General features: G+C 33.8%; 1 protein-coding gene across 4 annotated transcripts in view; it reads right to left on the bottom strand.

The window, feature by feature from the left end:
* Positions 1 to 7,820: 7,820 nt before the first annotated feature.
* LOC120781407 (FERM domain-containing protein 5) overlaps positions 7,821 to 20,485 on the bottom strand; it is a 206,475-nt gene continuing 193,810 nt past the window's right edge. For 2 of the 4 annotated variants that reach the window (XM_040113621.1, XM_040113617.1), the window contains exons 6-10: positions 8,812 to 8,950; positions 8,642 to 8,742; positions 8,300 to 8,512; positions 8,081 to 8,234; positions 7,821 to 8,007 (exon numbers count right to left, since the gene is read on the bottom strand). In XM_040113621.1, coding sequence (XP_039969555.1) covers positions 7,835 to 8,007; positions 8,081 to 8,234; positions 8,300 to 8,512; positions 8,642 to 8,742; positions 8,812 to 8,950 — 780 coding nt within the window. In that variant the 3' untranslated portion in view covers positions 7,821 to 7,834. Of the gene's footprint in view, positions 8,008 to 8,080; positions 8,235 to 8,299; positions 8,513 to 8,641; positions 8,743 to 8,811; positions 8,951 to 20,485 lie in introns of those variants that run through there. The other 2 variants (XM_040113620.1, XM_040113622.1) reach the window with 2 other exon arrangements.

Raw genomic sequence — 20,485 nt, 5'->3', positions numbered from 1 at the left:
CCTCATGCAGGACAGTACCATACAAGCTTACTTAGTGTATGCCAGGGCGTATGAGTGATCGCGATGCGGTGGCTGGCAAGTGCTTGCATACATACTAGTATACGGGGAAATTAAAATGAGAATTATAGGTAAACTGACATCTAGTAGCGGGAATGTGGTTCATCCTACCTACTATACCGACTACTGATGTGCACAGAACTGCACCAAACCAAACAAATTTCTTGTAGGCCAGTGTTATACATAGAGAAGTCCAACTGAGGACAAGCGCGTGAACTGTCAAATGCTAACAAAATGCGATGGGCGTGCTTCACCACAGCTAGATCAGAAGGAGAAATGTTAACAGTGACGCGTGAACAGAGCATTCAACGAAAATTATACTCAGAAATATACATTGCTATTACAGACGTATGTGGGCCTTTTTTATATTTGTATAAGTTTACAAGCAACCATATTAATTGACATGATTATCATTATTGCTATTTTTTATACTTGTAGTTAATTTTTTAAATATTTATTTTTCTAAACAATAAAATTTAACGATATATATGAATATGTTTGTATATATACTATTTGTGTATATGAAATACTATCATAAAACCTTAAACAACTTAATACAGTCAGAGTCATTAATATTCGGTTATCTCTAACTCGTCAATTCAAACTAGTAAACAATGTAAAAAATATAATTTAGTTGTGTTTGTTTTATTATTTTGGATAATTCAACAGTAAATAGTACACATAAACAAAAAACTAATATAGAATTCCCTTCTAAATAAGGCAAATAACTTCAGGTACAGATCAAACGAGCGTTCGTTAATATTCGGTTTTTTGGTATTTAAGGCACAAAATTATTCGAAAAATTAATACAGACAAACTTTAATATTTGGTAGGAAATCCTTTTGTTTAAGCACTTCATTCGAACGATTTGGCATATTTTCAACAATTTTAGCAGTGTATGTCGGCGATATTTTATCCCATTCCTGCGACAGCTTAATTTTCAGGTCAGTTACTGAAGAAATCTTATGTTTGCGAATTTGACGATCTAATTCACCCCACAGGCTTTCGATGGGGTTAATGTTCGATGATTGGAGAGGTGGGTGGAGCACTTTGGGGCAATTATAAAGAAGCCACTCTTGCATTAACCGCGACTTATATTTCGGGTCGTTATCCTGGTAAAATTTGAACGACTCTAAAATACCACGTTTTTCTGCGCTACATTTACAACTGGTTTTTAGGATATTAAGATACGAATCTTTCTCCATTATGCCATCAATAAAAACTAGTTTCCCGACCCCTTTTGCGCGCATATACCCCCACAGCAGTCGTGACCATTGCCATGCTTTACTGTGGGTCTCAAATTTTTCAGTTGTAGCTCTTCATTAGGTTTTCGCCATACATATTACACATCCATCTTCCGTATTTGCTCTCATCGGCAAATAAAACGTCATTCCACCAAGCCTTTGGCTTAGAATTATATTTCTTGGCGAATTTTACACGCGCTTGTATGTTCTTTGCTAACACCAAGTGCTTATGTCGTGTGGCAATTTTTGGTACACTTAAGGGGCTATACCAGTGTGACACTTTTTTTGTTTTCTCAATAGCTTATATATTCAAAAATATTCTGTGAAATCGGCAAGGTCGTATCTTGGATAGTTTTTGAATGGCAGCGTTCTAAGCAGCAACCGCTCAGAGGTGCAAACATATATATGTAAGTGAAATTTTAAACGCGTATTTCTCGAAACGACATTTTTCAAAATTGCTGACATCATAACTCAACGAGAAATTGACCAATCGACTTCAAATTAAAAATGGGTATAGTTGAATATATTTGTCCATTGCATAGACTACGATCTTTTTGATTGGTTGAAAATTGTCAATTTGGCATGAAAAACACGACCATTTTTTCGTAAAAAAATTACGCCATTTTCTTAATTTTTGATGTTTTTCAAAGATCGTAGTTCATTGTATAGAAATATATTTCTGTTTAATAAACATTTTGAATTTTTTTATTTCAGCTACTCATTCGACCGGTATCATGCCAGCAGTTGAGGCACTTTTTTTCAGCACTTCCGCAGACAGCACATAACTCCGTTATTTTTCAATATTTTTGCAAAAAAATAAAATTTTAATATAGCTAAAAATATACTTTATTACGTCCATAGAACGTCGAAACATTCAATCTAGTACTTTCTTTTCAAAAAATTCACTAAAACCGCTTAATTTTTCATGCGTCACACTGGTATAGCCCCTTAAGCGTGGGTTTGGCTTGTGATGAAAAATTACCAACAGGATTTGCTCCAGAGTAGAATTTTTTAGTTAGCGTCCCGTTGGAATTTTCTGTCTGTAATGAAACTATTTGAGAGTGAGTGCAGAGTTAACGATTATTTATGATACCATAAACAAATTTTCTCATAAAATCACTTTTAGCTAATTTTTACACATATGTATATACTCCAAGCGTGGGGAAAACCGAATAATAATAACGCATTTAATACATATATTTAAAACTATAGAAGCATTAAGTTTTAGAAAACTAAAACTGAATATTAATGACTCTGACTGTATATTACAATAATATTATAGTCAATCACATTTCATCATTGAAATTTTCATACGCATACATCAGAACATAAGTACATTCTATGTAAGTACAATTCAAATCAAGATATTATCGTTTATCAATTATATAATGTGTGTGCACTGCTCTATATGTGCATATGTGTATATGACCTTGCCGAAAAAGTAATAGGAGTATTCTCTTGCTCTTGCAAAACCATTGGACGGTGCACGAATTGCAGAATTTTCCACTTGATGCGACGGCACAACAACAAACACACGCAGACAATTATTTCCAGTGGCTGTAAAATATGTCAGACCAAAACCATTGTTTATTTTCGTGCAACGACATATAAAAATATAATTGCAACCCTGTTTTAGCTGTTATTTTACATAAAGACATATTACACCGTTAAATTGTGGAGGAAAGTAAGTTTTAATTAGAAGATACATAATTTCTACTTAAATTATAAGGGCTAGTAATAAAATATTTTTTTTTTATAAAAACTCAATTTATTCAAGTACTTCATGGAAAACTACATTCGTAGTGGTTTTATTTTGGTCGTAAGTCTTAACTTTGATATCTTGAGAAGATCGTACTCGACTCAATGCGATATACAGCTGGCCATGCGTAAAACAATCCTCCTTGAGGAAAACACCAACTCTTGCTAGAGTCTGCCCTTGAGATTTGTTCATTGTTATTGCGAATGCTTCAATTATGGGAAATTGGCGACGCTTTAAAATAAAAGGAAGTGTTGATTCGCTGGACTGTAAATTTATACGGGGCAATAAAATTTGTTTCCCTTGTGATTCACCGGTTAAAATTTCGACCTCCAAACAATTACAATGTAGTGCTTTTACTATCAAGCGAGTCCCATTGACCAACCCTTCATATGTATTAAGATTGCGGATTAACATCACAACTGTTCCAACCTTAAGCCTTAACTCATGAGGCGCTAGTCCACTGAAATTAAGGGAGTTTAGAAATTCTGTAGGGAATCCGACATGCTCTTGAGGATCTTCAGAAACGACAGTATCCACGCTATAATATACCCTTTCTTCACCGGGCAACATATTTACTATTTCGCTATTTATTATCGTACAGTGATCATTTTTTGGACACATAATTGCCCGATCCTTCAAATGGTTTTGACTAATAACACCAGACTGAGGCTGAAATACCCAATCCACTAAATTCTCATTTAGCAAAATTATCTCTTCTGGTATATTGATTTTCGACTCTGGAGAGAGCTCTCGACCTTCTCCAACACGCAAAAGAAAACTGTTGTATAAGGATTCTTTAGAACGCATATTCGTTGAGAGTTTGAGACACCTAAAAAATTTCCAAAGTGAGCACCGTTTCAAACAATTACCAACTATAGCGGCGCGTGAGCTATTGGGCACCACAGGAAGAACTTGCCTGAAATCACCACCTAATAAAATAACCTTTCCACCAAAAGGTATTTCATTTTGGTGAATATCACGTAATAATTGATCTAAGCAAAAGTAGCATGCTAATTCGGCGAGCATTGCAATTTTCTTCTCCGGCCCTCTGTTCCTCTTCGCGTTCAACCTGCGCCATATGCTTATACTCATCTGCCAAGGGGTTAATATTTGAAAGCATTTCGTGGATTTCTCTCAGCAAATACCTATCGCAGTTTGAATTATGTTGTGCCCTTATATCAGTTGCTTGATCCGTGTCAAGAATAAACAGCTTGGCGTAGGAGGATTCTAAAGGATGATCTGCATGCAATGGACCTACCCTATGATATATTGATCCATGTATTCGGAAGCATTTTGGTCCGCGCCCTGTAGGCTCCGCATTTTTCGCTTCGAATGATGCAAAAGCAAACGAACTATTTAGCTGCCGCCAAGAGCTCAAATCATTTTCTAACACAGCTTTCAAAAACTCAGGTACACGTAATTCTTGAAGTTTAACTCTTTCGCCATGACAACATGTCGTAAAGCCATTTCTTACCTAGTAACAATTTCAACCAAATATTAAGACAATAAGTATGTATATACATATATTACGAATATAAAACAATGAAAAGTACAGGTACCTTTTCACTTCCGAAATGTTTTGCTTTACAGTGTAAACATATATTAGTCAAATCCCCAAGCGAACTATACTCCGGAAGAACTACGGAGTTTAGGGCAGCTTTGAAATAACTTGCCACAGATCCTGCATGACTACGGCTCTAATAAAACAGGTCAATTCATATACATACATACATTGACAATTAAAAATTCCTTTTTATCTATAACATTCACCTCTTCTCTTCGACCTGTTAAACTCCTTTTTCGTCTAATTCGCCTTTGGTTTGGCATTTTATTTTTAATAATTAATCTGAATCTGAACTGAAATTCGATGTAGTTTGTATGTATTCGCTGGTAATAGCCGCCTTGACTTTTGGAAGAAAACTGAACTGACTCAAAGCTTACCTAACGCAATAACACTTCTAATCAAAATAACGCCGACAACAATATTTCTGTTAAATTTTGCACTTGCGTCTTCGCCCATACATATGTATATACATACATATGTTTGTAAGTATGTATGTGTGAATATTAAACAAAGTAGAGTGCGCATGTCAAAGCGCAGTGTTCATTAGCTCGTACATACATATTCGTGCAACATAGAAGAGAGCGCATGTCAAATCGTAGATAGCGCCTTAGCGCATGCATATGTATGTATGTATGTACCAGTGCACATGCCAAAGCAAACATTTGTAATATTCGTCATTCTCTTATTGTCATAGATAACTTGATTAGAATCTCTTTTCTTGCTCTCTCGCTTGCAGCTGATCTGTTTTCTGAGCTGGCAACAAAACACAATCAGGGTGCCGTCAACCAGCAGTTAGTGAAAAAAGCGGGATGCCAGAAAAGCACACGAAATTAGTGTGAAATGAAACTGTGTGAACATATTTTGGCAAAATAAATGTTTATGTAAGTTAATTAATGATTTTGCATTTTAGCATTTACATATATATGTATGTATGCATTTTCAAAGTGTTTAATTTAGTGTTTTGTATAATGTATTAAATACCCATGTTAATATTTTTCAGCAGTGGCATCATTGGCAAATGTTATAAAAAATGCGAGTTTTGACAGCTCTCTCTCGAACCGAAGAGTCTCGTATCAAGTTACCTATGCTTATTGTCATTTTGCTACCGAGCAGCAGTGGTCGGCATGAGAGGATCTGTCACTGTATTGGTGAGCACGAAAGAAAAGTAGTCCAGTGAGAAATTGGAACTAAAATTCAGCAAATTTTATGAATAATTAAGAGTATAATGAAAATTAACAAAATGTCTTTTAAGGATATATTCCCTATTATCTTTAAAAGACTTGGAACATAAGAGGCATTGCATGGCACCAAAGGCATTTAGAATCATAAAATATTTCTCGCAGGGTATATTTGGTTTTGCGCTATAGTTTTGCGTGATGTTAATTCCTTGCTGGCTCGACAACGACTGAACGATAGAGCGTAAGCGTACGTGTGAAGTTAGTTTGCAAAATTTTGCTACGAAATGCCGACCACTGCCGAGCAGACAACATTGATGTTGTTAGATTTCTCACTTGCGCCTTCGCGTATGTGGGTATGTGTGTAACGAAAGCAAATGACGGAAACATTTGTAATTATTCATTCTCTTACATATATGCTCTTTTCTGTAGAAGCGCTGCTTATATTAGCTTAATGTAAAAATTTAAGAACTTTAAACGCAAATATATCAAAAGTGTTCAATGAATTTAAAATCTGTAAAATTTGTGCAAAGTTTCAGATCGCACACTTTAATTTGATGTATTATTTGTCTCTGTACGTTTTGTAGATCTCTGGAGATAAGCGCCTTGTCTTAGAATAATATTTAGATTTGTTACAGTTTTTTGTTACAAAAAATCCCTCCGTTAATACATTTTTATACTCTCGCAACAAAGTTGCTAAGGAGAGTATTATAGTTTTGTTCACATAACGGTTGTTTGTAAGTCCTAAAACTAAAAGAGTCAGATATAGGGTTATATGTACCAAAGTGATCAGGATGACGAGTAGAGTTGAAATCCGGATGTCTGTCTGTCTGTCTGTCCGTCCGTGTAAGCTGTAATTTGAATAAAAATTGAGATTTCATGACGAAACTTGGTACACGTATTTCTTGGCTCCATAAGAAGGTTAGGTTCGAAGATGGGCAAAATCGGCCCACTGCCACGCCCACAAAATGGCGAAAACCGAAAACTTATAAAATGTCATAACTAAGCCATAAATAAAGATATTAAAGTGAAAATTTGCACAAAGGATCGCATTAGGGAGGGGCATATTTGGACGTAATTTTTTTGGAAAAGTGGGCGTGGCCCCGCCCCAAACTAAGTTTTTTGTACATATCTCGTAAACTACTATAGCTATGTCAACCAAACTCTATAGAGTCGTTTCCTTCAGGCATTTCCATATACAATTCAAAAATGGAAGAAATCGAATAAAAACCACGCCCACCTCCTATACAAAGGTTATGTTGAAAATCACTAACAAAAAACGTCAGAAACACTAAATTTTACGGAAGAAATGGCAGAAGGAAGCTGCACCCAGCCTTTAAAACTTTACAAAAATACGGTATTTGAAAAATATGTAAATGACGTATAATGAAATCTCGATTATCACTTTATCATGCGAGAGTATAACATGTTCGGTGACACCAGAACTTAGCCCTTCTTTACTTGTTTTGGTATAATTTCAATTCGGCCGTTTCAGTCATTCCAATCGCAAAACGTCAAAACCTACCAGATCCGGTCAACTGTCGAAGTTTGGTAGGTGAGCGGTTCTCACTTTCCAGTGACAGGAGAGTGTTCATCTCTTTATCTCTGGTTAGAGCAGTGACGGTCATGTTACCTAATGACTTGCCGGTAACGCGTGCCGGTTTAGTTGTCACTCTTTCCCATCACGTTCTTAAGGGCGAATCAAAAAAGCTCCCAAAACTTTTATAGACATGTGATGTTTTATCACCTTATCGCTCACATATTTTCTGCTGCAATAAAACTATATCCTTCTTTCTGACACTTTCATTAAATTCGGGACAAATCAACAGAACTGCTTTCAGGAAAGCGTGGCGGTACATTCCACAACAGCCTAGTGGGTAAACCACTCGTTTGACATTCCTTCAACCTAAAGTTCCAAACACAAAATTATAAAGATCTTTTTATTACAATGTTTTATTAATTTTAATAATAATAAAATCATTTTATTTAGATTTATAGTACATTACATTAATTTTTTTTTATTTAAAAATTATTTCTATATAAATAAATTATTATATATATACATATATATCGAAAAAATAATTATAATATTATGATTCCTCAGCTTTTCGCTTCCTATATTTTTTTGCTTATATCTATGGTGGCTCTTTTTGATGGACTTCCGAATTTGTTGTTCGAAATTTGCAAATCCACATGTGATGAAAGGATCTAAAAAAAAAATGCAATTAAAAATCAATTTAAAATGCATCTTTTTAGGTAAATATGTATGTATTAAATTTACCATATAATATGTTGGACAATAGAGATTTTGATAGCGGTTGTTTGCCTCCCCTACCGTCCCAATTACATAAAATCAGGAATTCATCAGTGTGCAGATGCCGCAACACATCACACACCCTTTCGGGAATGCCTTTCATCCTTAAAATAAACTTTACCTATAGTTTGAAAATAGTTTGCAAAATAAATGTTGTTTAGTGAAGAAATTGTACACATAACTAACCGTTGCTTTAGCAAATTCTTCGGATTTTAGTCTTTCACCCATTTTTAAAGCTGCAGATAGTGTTGTTAAGGGTAGGATGAAAGCAATTTTTGTTTGGGTGTTGTCGATTTCTTGGCCAGTCAGTCGGCATACTAATTGATGAACTTTTCGAATTAGCACCTTACATTCGTGGACGATCTTTTGTTGGGCCATTTCTTCGCTTTTATGAATTATCTGAAAAGAGAAAAAGTGCAGTTAGAGAATACTTAAATAATGCTTAAACCACAATATCTAATCAACCCGTCCTCATTGCATTGATGAATACTTATAGAACAATAAAAACTTTTATGGACATAAACTTACATTTTCTTTCAAAGAGCTGTCCATCTTCTTTTCCATATTACCAACTCTTGAAGACAATTCTTCTAGTTGCGGGGAAATAGTTTTTAACATGTTAAAAACATCTGAAAAAGGTATTAATATAATAAAGTAAAAAAACTTAAGAAATGCATTTCAACAATATATTGGATTACCGTTTCCGTCCACAGACAAATTGTTTACTTGTTGCTTTGAGAAGCTTGCCTCTGAGTTGTAGCAACCAGAAATATTGAACTTCTTCCGTTTCAATGTCAATTGATCTACAATAACAAATGCGTAAAAAGAAATTGAAAACTGAAAAGACAATTTTTCATGCACCTTTTAAGAAAGAAATACAAATTTGACAGCATCAAAATTCATTTTAAATAACTTAACATAATATAATAAAATACCGTAAAATGGGAATTAGAGTAAGCTTGCCCGGAATAGAAAAATATTTATAAACTATATTGTCTTTTTCTATTTTAAACAAATATGGATCTAATTTATTTGCCAACAAAATATCTAAACGAGATGACGATTCCAATGGTTCTTGAAAATAGTTTTCAACACCCAAGAAACAATGTGCCTATACTATAGCGATATCAGATTCCTCTGTCATGCCTGTTACTTTTATGGGGCCTAAGTTTAGACTAAAATAATAAGAATATTTCTCTTTTTTTTAAATCTACATATATTAAACGAATAAATTTTGGATATTTAATTGCAAGTATAATCTGCAATATTTCTTTCTTCAAGCCTTAAATGTAATTGCTGCAGGATTATATTTTGGGCTATTTATAAGTTTTTCTTAAATACTGTATGCGATTTTCAAACTTGTAAGCGGAAAAGTTATCTAGAGGACCATATTGGTTGGTACATTCAGTTAAATGAAGTAAACCATGTATAATGCAACTAAATAAATAGTGTCCGTATATATTTCCAAACAAAACAACGAATTGTTCCAAGATTTGTTGGGCAACATTGGCTTCAGTGCTATAAGACTTCTTGCATGTTAGTAGCCTTATATTATATTTTTTAGAAGAAATATACCTATGTACAATAAGAACTGCCTAAACTCTATCGCTTTCCAATTGTTGATTTCATCTAAACTTCTACATATTCGACCGAGTTCCGAAGGAACTAAATTGAAAAAAAAAAAATGTATTTTTCGTTAGCTTTGCTTACGTTTATATTGCCTTTTTAATCAACAATTGATGTAACTTTCACATACACCTTTCTCTAAATTTAAAAGGATTAATGTGATGTGATCTGTCACTTAAATTTTTAAAAGAGTGGTCAGTTCATAAATGTTTTATTTGTTTTGAACTTTGTTAATTAACTTCTTCACAAAATTCTTTTAAAAAATCATTAATATTCCAAGGTTTTTCTCTTCCAGAACAGCATGTAATTGTAAGCGGTAATTCATTTGGAAAATCAACTATGGAAGCTAGAATAGACCACAATACTCTATTCGAATTTTTGAATAATTTGAGGTCATCTATTCCCACATCATGCACAATATTATTTTAATTTTCAAGTTCAGGAAATGAATTTTTCTCAGAATGTTTTTGATTTCCTCTATATAAAAAAGATCCACTTGGAATCGTTTGAATATTTACTTTTTTTCGGCTGGTACCTAGGAGACTTTTAGCCATTAGAGGTAAATCTGTGCAACCTATTTTACGTAATATTTGCAGAAGATTGGTTATTGTATTGTGGGATACCCTATTTCTTAAAGCCCAAGCTTTTAACTCAGAACTAGGTGTATTATTTTCTATTAGTTATAAAATTTTACTATCACTGTTATTCCTATCACTAACATAGCTATCGGGGAGCTTACTAAGATTCATCCCTCCACATCAGGATCACAATCAAAATTTACATATGTTTCACAAATTTAGATGCACTTAGATTAAAAGCCTTTTTTCCCGGCTCATATATGTATCTGAATGTATCTTTCTTCATATTAATTATCATTTCCTTTACTCACCCTTTTTCTAAATATTCTTGTAGTCACAAATAGTCACAAATATTGAACGAAATACAATTCGAATAGATATTTTAAATAATTTTGCACAAATATGCACAATTCTTTTCACGACCCGTTTGTAACCGAAATCTTTTTTCTTCGAATTCAATTTGTCACAACGAACAAGCAACCGTCGAATTCACGGTATCATGCTGTACGCTTTCACATCCATCGTTTTCAATACGCGGTAAAAGTTAAAAAAATTTGTTTGTCTTCTTTTGTTTTATTTTTGCTTAACATCTGTTGAGTGGAGAGCTTATAATATACGAGTAAAACGAACAAAAGACACAATAGATTGACTTCTTACTCATTTCAAAGTTTTTTGAGGGAAACTTAGTGACAAATAAAAATTGTGTAAAACTATTGGGGTTCGGTCACGCAAGTTTTGCTGGGTTCATGAAAACAAACACATTTACATCTCCCCGAGCATGCCTTTGCCGACAAGTGTCTTTTAGCGACGATGGCAAAAGCTAAAAATCATAAATTGTAAGGGTCAACCCCGTAAGCTCGCAAAGTACAGAAAAAAGTGGCAACTGATGTAGCTCTTGTCGATTTAAAATATTATACAATTCTAAAATATTTTTTCCACGGCTCGCAAAAATCTGCGAATGCGAGCTCATACATTAACATAAATATACATTTACGCTGGTTTGTAGGCGAAGCTGTTCACTATTAAATTAGAAAAATTATGCTAATTTCAATGTTTAGAAATGTACGCGTACAGGTTCGTATATTTGTAATGCGCAAACGATTCTGCATATCTTATATAATGTTGGGTTTTTGTCTGTTCGCTATAGCTGACTAAACCGTTGCATGAAATGAAAAATGGTTTGAACCACTTTGAAGAGAATCCAATGAGGATTGTTTGTACAAAAGGAAAATTCAGAAAATCTTCAAAAAATCTTCAAAAATCTTTTTAACAGACTTAAGAGCGTAAATTTCCAAAAAGTGACTTCTCCATACACATATTTTTTTCATTTTTATTTGTTTTGTTACCCAACTGATTTATTTGTAAATTATTTGAGTTCGGTGGTTTGCTTTCTTTATTTCGGCTATTCAAAAGAAATTATTGAAAATTATTCAGTGAAAACGTTATGTGTGTTTCATACAAAGTGATCAATTACAGATTGAAATTTGTTACGATGCCACAAAGAGGTCGCGCTAATATCGGTTGGGGTTCTTTTTGCCATCAACATACATTAGCATCCCAAAGCACATGCACAAGTACTCGCAGGATGCGATGACATACGTGCAGAATTACGGATCGCGGTCAATTAGCAAGCGATTTTCACGATGTCACAGCACGACTTTTCTTCAAGCAACTTATATATTTCTGCGGAAATTCCTGATCTTGAGATAGATCCAGAATTATGCGAAGTGGTGAAAATCAATATGTTTCATGGACCTTGCGGACACCACAATCCCACTTCGGTTTGTATGTCAGACAATAAATGCACGAAACACTATCCACGTGCTTTTCTTTCGGAAATGTAAAGTGGAAATTATGGACGACAATGCCACAACATTCAGCATTCAATTTAGAGGAGTGAATATCGCCACTATTGTCTACTTCAGATTCAAAACTCATAACAATGTTGAGAATTGCAGTTTGACAAAATCGATCAAATACGTTTGCAAGTACGTCATAAAAAAACAACTTGGCGGTTATTGTCCTTGAACGAGATGAGATCAGCAAGTATCAAATGGGTAGCTGCGTGAACTGCAATGAAGCGTTTCGTAGGATATTTACTTTTGATTAATGTATGTGGTTCAACTTCATTTGAGTCATGGCGTATTGTTAATAGTACGGTGTGTGCAACTTCTTGAGAAGCATGGCAGCAAATCCAATTACTAGGACATGATAGTCACTAGAGTCAAACGATGGGCGATGCGATAGCTACTTCGCATGCCAGTGAAGTTCGTACACTTTTCGCGATGAACATTTCGACATATTCGCTAAGGATTGGAAATGGGCGAATTCCGGTTGATACTTCCAGTGGTTTGATATCAATTCCACTTGTCTTTTGTTAATTCACTTCAACGAAAGATGAACTTATCACAAAAGTTTATCCGAACATTGGCCAAATTATCGTAACTATGCTATAGTGCACGCGCAAATTTAGCTGCCAAACATACCAATATTAGTGACTTAAACTGAAAGATTCGAAGTCAAATTCCGGAAGGTTTGCGTTCATACAAATCGATCGATCGTCATGACAATGAAGACGATGCGTGAGTTATCCAGTGGGATTTTTAAATTCTTTGGAGAGGTTTGGTATGCCGCCGCATCATTAACGTCTCAAAGTTGGATTTGTCATTATTATGTTTCGCAATCTTCATGCGCCGAAACTGTGTAATGGAATCCGACTGATTGCGACGCAGCTATCGAATACAAGGGGCAGAATGCTTGATTCTACGAATTTCTTTGAGTTCCAACGATTTGCCATTTCAGCTCAAACGTATTCAGTTTCGAGGGAAAATTGCATTTGTGATGACAACCAACAGGACACAAGGTTAGTCGCTAGAAGTGTATGGTATAAATCTGGAAATGCTATGTTTTTCACATGGCCAGATATACGCGGCGTGTACACGAGCTGGAAAACCGTATTTTCCGTACATTTACGGATTGGAACAGAAACCAAAAAATGTTGTTTATCAGGCTGCGTGACATTAAGAAAATGTAAAAAATCGCAAATAAATGATTTTCAACACAATATAAATTCAACTTCCTTTTCATTTCAAAACACATAATTTCACGCAGGACAACATCTGCGGAGTCAGCTAGTAATTTACATATATATGTACATATGTATGTTTTATATCAAAGCACACAAGCATGTACGTACAAATTGAACTATTTCATGATGAATTTCTTAAAATCTTTTGAAATATATAATAAAGTCATGCATATATTATTACCTAAATATTTAAATAATGTAGGCTTAATAAGTTATATATTTATTTGCAGGGCATTGTATGTTTGATAACAATTAAAAGACCAAGCGGCCGCACAAATTCACGTACATACATATGTATGTAAACATGTGTGCAAGTTAACGCCACTAATAGCTAACAGCAGTTATGCGCAATATAAACAATATATATAAAATTTCTTCATTAAACGAATGTGTCAAATTTGTTATGACACCTCGCCAATTAGGGAACGGCCTTCAACTTTAGCTTATGGCATGCTTTAACCCTTTCGACCCCAACTTTTTCCACGTGAAATGACAATTTTTTTTTATATTAATGGTTTTGTATTCATTTAACAAGTATTTGGTAAAAGTTTTAAGTCGCCACTCTCATCGGTTTGGCGGCTACCGGAAGTTGCTTGTGGGCAACGTTGGGCCATGGTGGTATATAAAATAAACAAAAATATTCTTTGAACAGCTTACAATTATTTCTATATTATTTTGAAAATTAGGTGTGGTATGACAAAAAGCAGTTTTTCTTGTTGTTACAGCAAAGATGGACTTTGCATTTAAGGCATTTGGATATTGGTGTTACACATTCTGCAACGTCCTTTTTCACCAAATACAACCCAATGTTCCATTTTAGCATAACGCTGAGAGTTTGATGGATTCGGTTGGAACCTGTACTTTTTTGACTGAGGGATAGACAGACTACTTGTTGGGGACATAGTATCTAGGGATACTATAGAGCTAGCCCTTTCAACATTCGATGGTCGTCCTCTCTTCTTTTCGAATGTAGTAGTGGTAGTACTCTGTAAAAGCTCCATTGCAACTTCTATCTGGATTTTAATAAGTGTCATATATTTTTTCGTTGGGTTGATCAAATATAAATGTTTTCTATACAAAAGCCAGGCATTTGTAACCGATGTTCCCAGGCACCAATAAAATATCCTTATGTACCACTTCTTTGAACGGTGGTTAACCTTGTAGAGTTCCATAAGCATGTCGGCCAAATCAACTCCTCCCATACCATTGTTGTAAGAAGCAACAATCGCAGGTCTTGAAACATCAATATATATATATATATATATATATATATATATACATCCGAAGATATTCCCAATCCATTATCAGGACAGGTGCCTTCACCAACATACAGCGTTAAGTCGTAAACTAACCCAGAGTTTCCAGCACGCGTAAACATTTTCAGACCCCATTTGTGAGGCTTAGCTGGGTTGTATTGTTTATATAGTAAGTCGATCGTCCTGTAAAACTAAATAAGGCTAAAGTGTATATTTTTTATGACATTACGGAAGGTATACCTTTGAACGCGATGATTTGTTCATCAACGCTTTGATGTCCTTCCTGGGGTGGTTTACCAAAGCTTTCTTTGAGAATCTGCAGTAAAGGGCGTATCTAGTACAGCTTATCATAGTTAGGCTCTCCTCTTTTGGGTTGTTTAGAGTTATCGTTAAAATGTAAACATTTCTTCATTTTTTCAAACCTTCCGCGTGGCATTGAATCTGTTATAGCTGTAAGCTTTAAGTCTTTTGACCATGTCATTTTGAGTTGTGGTAATTTTAGAACACCCAAGTACAACCAAATACCAATGTAACGTTTAATATCCTCCTAGTACATTCTAGCTCAATGCCGTGCTTTTGCAGCCCATACAATTCAGTTTGCATTGTCAGCAAATAAATTACTCGCCTATCAAAAAAGGTGCAAAAATATTCTATCAGCGTCATTTCAATTTGTCGCTTCGCCAGACTTTGTCTTCTTCCCAAATACTCGCTTGGGAACGAAATGGCCTTTTTCTCCACTTAAGTGCCTTGGGGTCAACTTTTTCAAAGCACAAATCTACAACATTACAATATTCCTTCTCACGTTCATCTTTGTTCATATTTTCAAAAAGGCCAATCTCTATGCTTTCTCCTTTTTCCATTATCCCATCCAAATTGTTCTCTAACACTGGATGTGGATGTGAAGCACACTCATCTCTTTGAAATAACTTTGCTAAATGTTCTTCAAAAGTGAATTTGCTTAATTAAATTCCAAGAATACACGTAAAAGTACCGTAATAACTAAGTATATGCCAACCAAAACAAAAACCACGCTTACAGTTAATCGCAAAACAGCCGAAATTGCCCAGAAGCAACGTTGGTGTCAAAAGGGTTAAGTAGAATTAGACAGCACATCATCTAACACCTAACATCTGCACTTCCTAGAATGTACATAAGATGAAACTTTTTAGGCTTAAGAAATCAGTTGTATAAACGAATGTAAAATAAAGACATTTCAGTTTAGTATATTAAATAAACTCACTAGACTCAGTTCATTAATGACCTTTTTAAAAACAACCCCGCATTCGCGCAAAACATAATTGGCCAGGAGCAACGAAAAAGCTCCTGTTAGATCATAAAAGTTACAAAATTTTAAAAACGCATTAAGCGTTCAAGTAACGACTTATCTTTTAAAAAAGTAGCATTGTTATTGTAAAGCAACAATCCCTTGTGTATATCCGCATTAAAAGCGATAAAGCAGCGGCCCAGCGTAGAGGAAAAAAACACAAGTTTCCAAAACAACAGTAGCAGCAAAGGCAACAAGAGCAATAGCATTAGCAACGAAGGCAAAAATTAAACAGCAACAGCAGCAACAACAACATCAAGTTAGTTGTAAGTATAGTATACAATATTTCATAATTAAATGGGAAATAATTCCACTAGTATTAAGTATGAAAAATAGTGAGTATTGCCAAACCAATATCATGACACTCACAAGTGATAGTGAAGTCAAGTCAAACAAGATAAATTCGTATACATATGTATATTAAATATACATAAATAAAAAAGAAAACGAGATAAATTATATTATTATTGTATTAAATATATATAAAAAAAAGAAATAAAGTGGACAACATAATTTTACAATTTTCAAAAATGGCGGTTAGTAATTTTACTGCAGAAGACATAGCTCAACCGATAGCGACTCAAACGATGAACTTAAGAGCTGAAATAGCTCAGCTAAATAACCAAATAAAAAACATAACAACAGCTACGCAGGTGGCAGTATACGAAAAACAGACAATTAACGACTCAAATATAACATGCAATAAAAATTTAGAAATTGTGAAATAATTACCGGAATTCTCGGGAAGGTCATACGTCAGCTGGAAGGAAGCTGCGAAAAATCTAATAAGTCTCTATGTAGAAGAGAGTAGGAGATATTTTGGAGCCCTAACAATACTGAGAAACAAGATTGTTGGCAATGCTAAGGACATTTTGACAAACCATCGCACAGTTTTAAATTTAGAGGTCATATTTTCAAAATTAGACTTTGCATATGCGGATAGAATGCCAATACACGTAATTGACAAAGAAATGAGCATACTCAGACAATAATTAATAACAATAATGACCCATGGAACAAATTCCGAAATAACAAAGCAATTAAATACTAAAAATAGGGAAACCGAGCTTAGAACATTCATAACTGGTTTAAATTATCCTTTAAACCAAATACATTTTACTTTAACGCCTACAGATTTGCTTAATGCTCTTGCTAAATCGCAATAACTGCAGCCAAAGAAAATGAGATCACAATTCACGTTACATTTATTCAAAACAAACCAAAAATATCCAAATCGTCCAGAACCAGTGGACGTGGATCAATCAATTCAAATAATAAATAACCCCAGGCCTATACAAACAAACCAAGCACATGCTAGGAGTAACAGATTCAATTGGCAAACCAATTATCAACAAACAAATATACCAAAGAGAAAAATTGAAAGTGCACAAGTAAGCACACAGTCTCAACCAAAAATTCAAAGAGTTAATAACATTGGAAAAAATCATATTATGAAAACAGATATGAAAACCGAGCAAATCCTTAGAATTTTAATAGATATGGGGGCAACCAGTTCATATATACGAACTGGAATTTATAATAATAAAAAAATATTACTAATTAAGAAGAGGCGATCATAAAATATTTTCATAATATTAATCAAGAACGTTTTTATGAAATTGATAACTTAGAGAGCGATCTCTTAATTGGAATTAATTTCTTAAATAAAATCGGAGCCACAATAGATATTCCGAATCGGAAATTAATTTATGGAAATACAAAAATAGAGAAAATACATTTTCTCAACGATTTAGTTTTATTAAACACCTTGGGTTTTTACCGGCAAAGTAAAACAAAAAAGGATTGGTGAAAAACCAAATAAAATATAAAAACACAAAGTTTTAACTACTTGGGACAAAAAAATCTTAAGATGCAAGTCGAAGATAACACCGATAATAAAATAAAAAATATATGTACTCCAAAAAAAGAGGTACTAATATTTTAAATATAAATAATTTCAATATTACCCATGAAACTAATTTCGAAGCATTTGCAGAAAAATATAAAAACAATAGTAACGAAATTAAAAATATTAATATCCCACTGCTTAACACTAAACATACCATAACGGGTCAAATGACCCATTTTGAACTTTTGCATTGAAAATGCACGTATAATTTTATTGCGATTGCACATTTGACTTCATGACTTTTTCTAAGTAATTAATGTACAGTTATACAAATATTTTTGTTTTTTTTTTTGTTTATTCTGAGTAATCCTTGTTGTATACCGATATCTATCACAACGGGTCATTTGACCCGGAGAGAATTTTTCTGTGTTATGAGATTATCGAGTCATATTTGTAGTCAGTAAGTTGCACATTCTTCCACAGACTGTTGCGTAAAGTAGTTCAACGAAAATAGCTCAGAATAATTTCAAGAAAATATCAAATTTTAGATTGAAAATATCATTTTAGTGTAAGAAAAAGTGGTAAAAATTGAAAGTCTTGGTAAGTACCTAGCCTATATTTTATTTTGATAGCTATAGTAATACAGATAATTTTTTACTCAAACAAGACAGTACAAGTTCTTAAAAGATATAAATAATATTGGCGAAGAGTTTTCAGAAATTAGTGAAGATGAATTTTCAGAAAATGAAGATATATTGGTTGCAAATAAAAATGAGTTTGATTCTACAGATACTGACGATGAAGAGGCAAATATTGTGAATGTATGTAGTGGCCGAAAAAGAATAAGATTACTCTCAAGTTCGGAAGAAAGTTAAGTAGAAATAAATGAACAAAATATTGCAATTGATGGATCTGTTTGGGAAGAAATACAAATAGGTGGCACACCTGGAAGACCACCACTTCATAACATTTTCAGGCAAAAAGTAGACCCAACAGGATATGAAAACGCCATATAATGAAAGGTAAAGTTAGTACTACATTTTCATTGATAACTGTCCACCGTATTATGAACCATATAAGAACACGCACAATAGAAGAAGCAAAGAGAGTGTTTGGTTCCGATTGGAGTTTATCTAAAAAAAATTAGATGCATTTATTGGAATTTTATATGCTCGAGCTGCATATGGAGCAAATAATTTGAATATTTCCTTTTTGTGGAATAACATATGGGGGCCTAAATTTTTTTCTGAAACTATGAGCTGAAATAATTTTATCGAAATTCTTAGATTTATTCGTTTTGATAAAAAAAAGTCAGCTGATCCAACGGTTGAACACACATAAATTCGCTTTGGTATCTGCAATTTGGGATATTTTCATTGAGAACAGCTAAAACTGTTACAAACCGGGTGAAAATATTACTATAGACGAACAGCTATTCGCGACTAAAGTACGATGTAGATTTACGCAATACATGCCTAAGAAGCCGGATAAATTTGGAATCAAATTTTGGTTAGCATCGGACGTCGATAGCAAATACGTCATAAATGCGCTTCCATATCTTGGAAAAGATGAATATAGGCCCTCTTCAGTACCACTCTCTGAACATGTTGTACTCAAACTCATTGAGCCATTTACGGGTTGCGGAAGAACTGTGACCTCAGACAACTTCTTCAAAAGCAAACCCCTAGCAACACAACTCCTAGCCAAAAAAACTACGTTAGTTGGAACTATTCGGTCAAATAAAAGGGAATTACCACTAATTGCGAAGCAAAAGAAAGATGATATGGAACGATTTTCGTCGAAAATTTTTTGTTTTTTGCTTTTATAATAGAAATGCTCAACAAACTATTTTGATTAATTATAATAAATTTTATTTATATTTTTATTTCCTTCCTAACATCCATATTTCATACATTCAAGCATGAAACATACAGTTGGGTCATTTGACCCGCTATGGTAGAAATAGGTATATATTAAGGCTTGGTATGATTAGTGTTAAAGAGGATTTTATCAAAATTATATAAAACATAAACGTGGATTTACCATTCAGAACAGATATCAAAGCAGAAATAAGAACGGAAGGTAAAAAACCCATATGAGCGAAACAATATCCATATTCATTATCCGCGAACAATTTTGTCAATCAGGAAATCCAAAGTTTATTGGAAAAGGAATTATAAGGAATAGCAAAAGGCCATATAATTCTACTGTTTGGGTTGTTCCGAAAAAAGGTGTAAATAAGGACGGTAGTTCAAAACTAAGAATGGTCATCGATTTAAAAAAAATTGAACGAAAAAACAATAACGGATAGATATCCAATGCCTAATCCAGAGGTTATACCCTTTAATTTGGAATAATCTAAATATTTCTCTACAATAGACCTTTAGACCGGATTTCTTCAAATATTGATGGAAGAAGATATTGAAAAAACTGCATTTTCCGTGAATAAAGAAAAAAATAATATTTAAGAAAGTATGAATATTTAAAAATGCTTCAAGTATATTTCAAAGAGCAATGAACTATCTACACGAACGTATCGGAATATTTTGTCACGTCTATATTGACGATATTATAGAATACTCAAAAACATTAAAAGAACAAATATTTAATTTAAAATATATATAGTACATACACTTGAAAAAGTTTATGTG

The sequence above is a fragment of the Bactrocera tryoni genome, unplaced genomic scaffold, assembly GCF_016617805.1.
Source record: "Bactrocera tryoni isolate S06 unplaced genomic scaffold, CSIRO_BtryS06_freeze2 scaffold_7, whole genome shotgun sequence".
In the NCBI taxonomy this organism is placed as follows: domain Eukaryota; kingdom Metazoa; phylum Arthropoda; class Insecta; order Diptera; family Tephritidae; genus Bactrocera; species Bactrocera tryoni.
The sequence above is the reverse complement of the archived record's forward strand: the minus strand, read 5'-3'. Positions and strand labels throughout refer to the sequence as shown.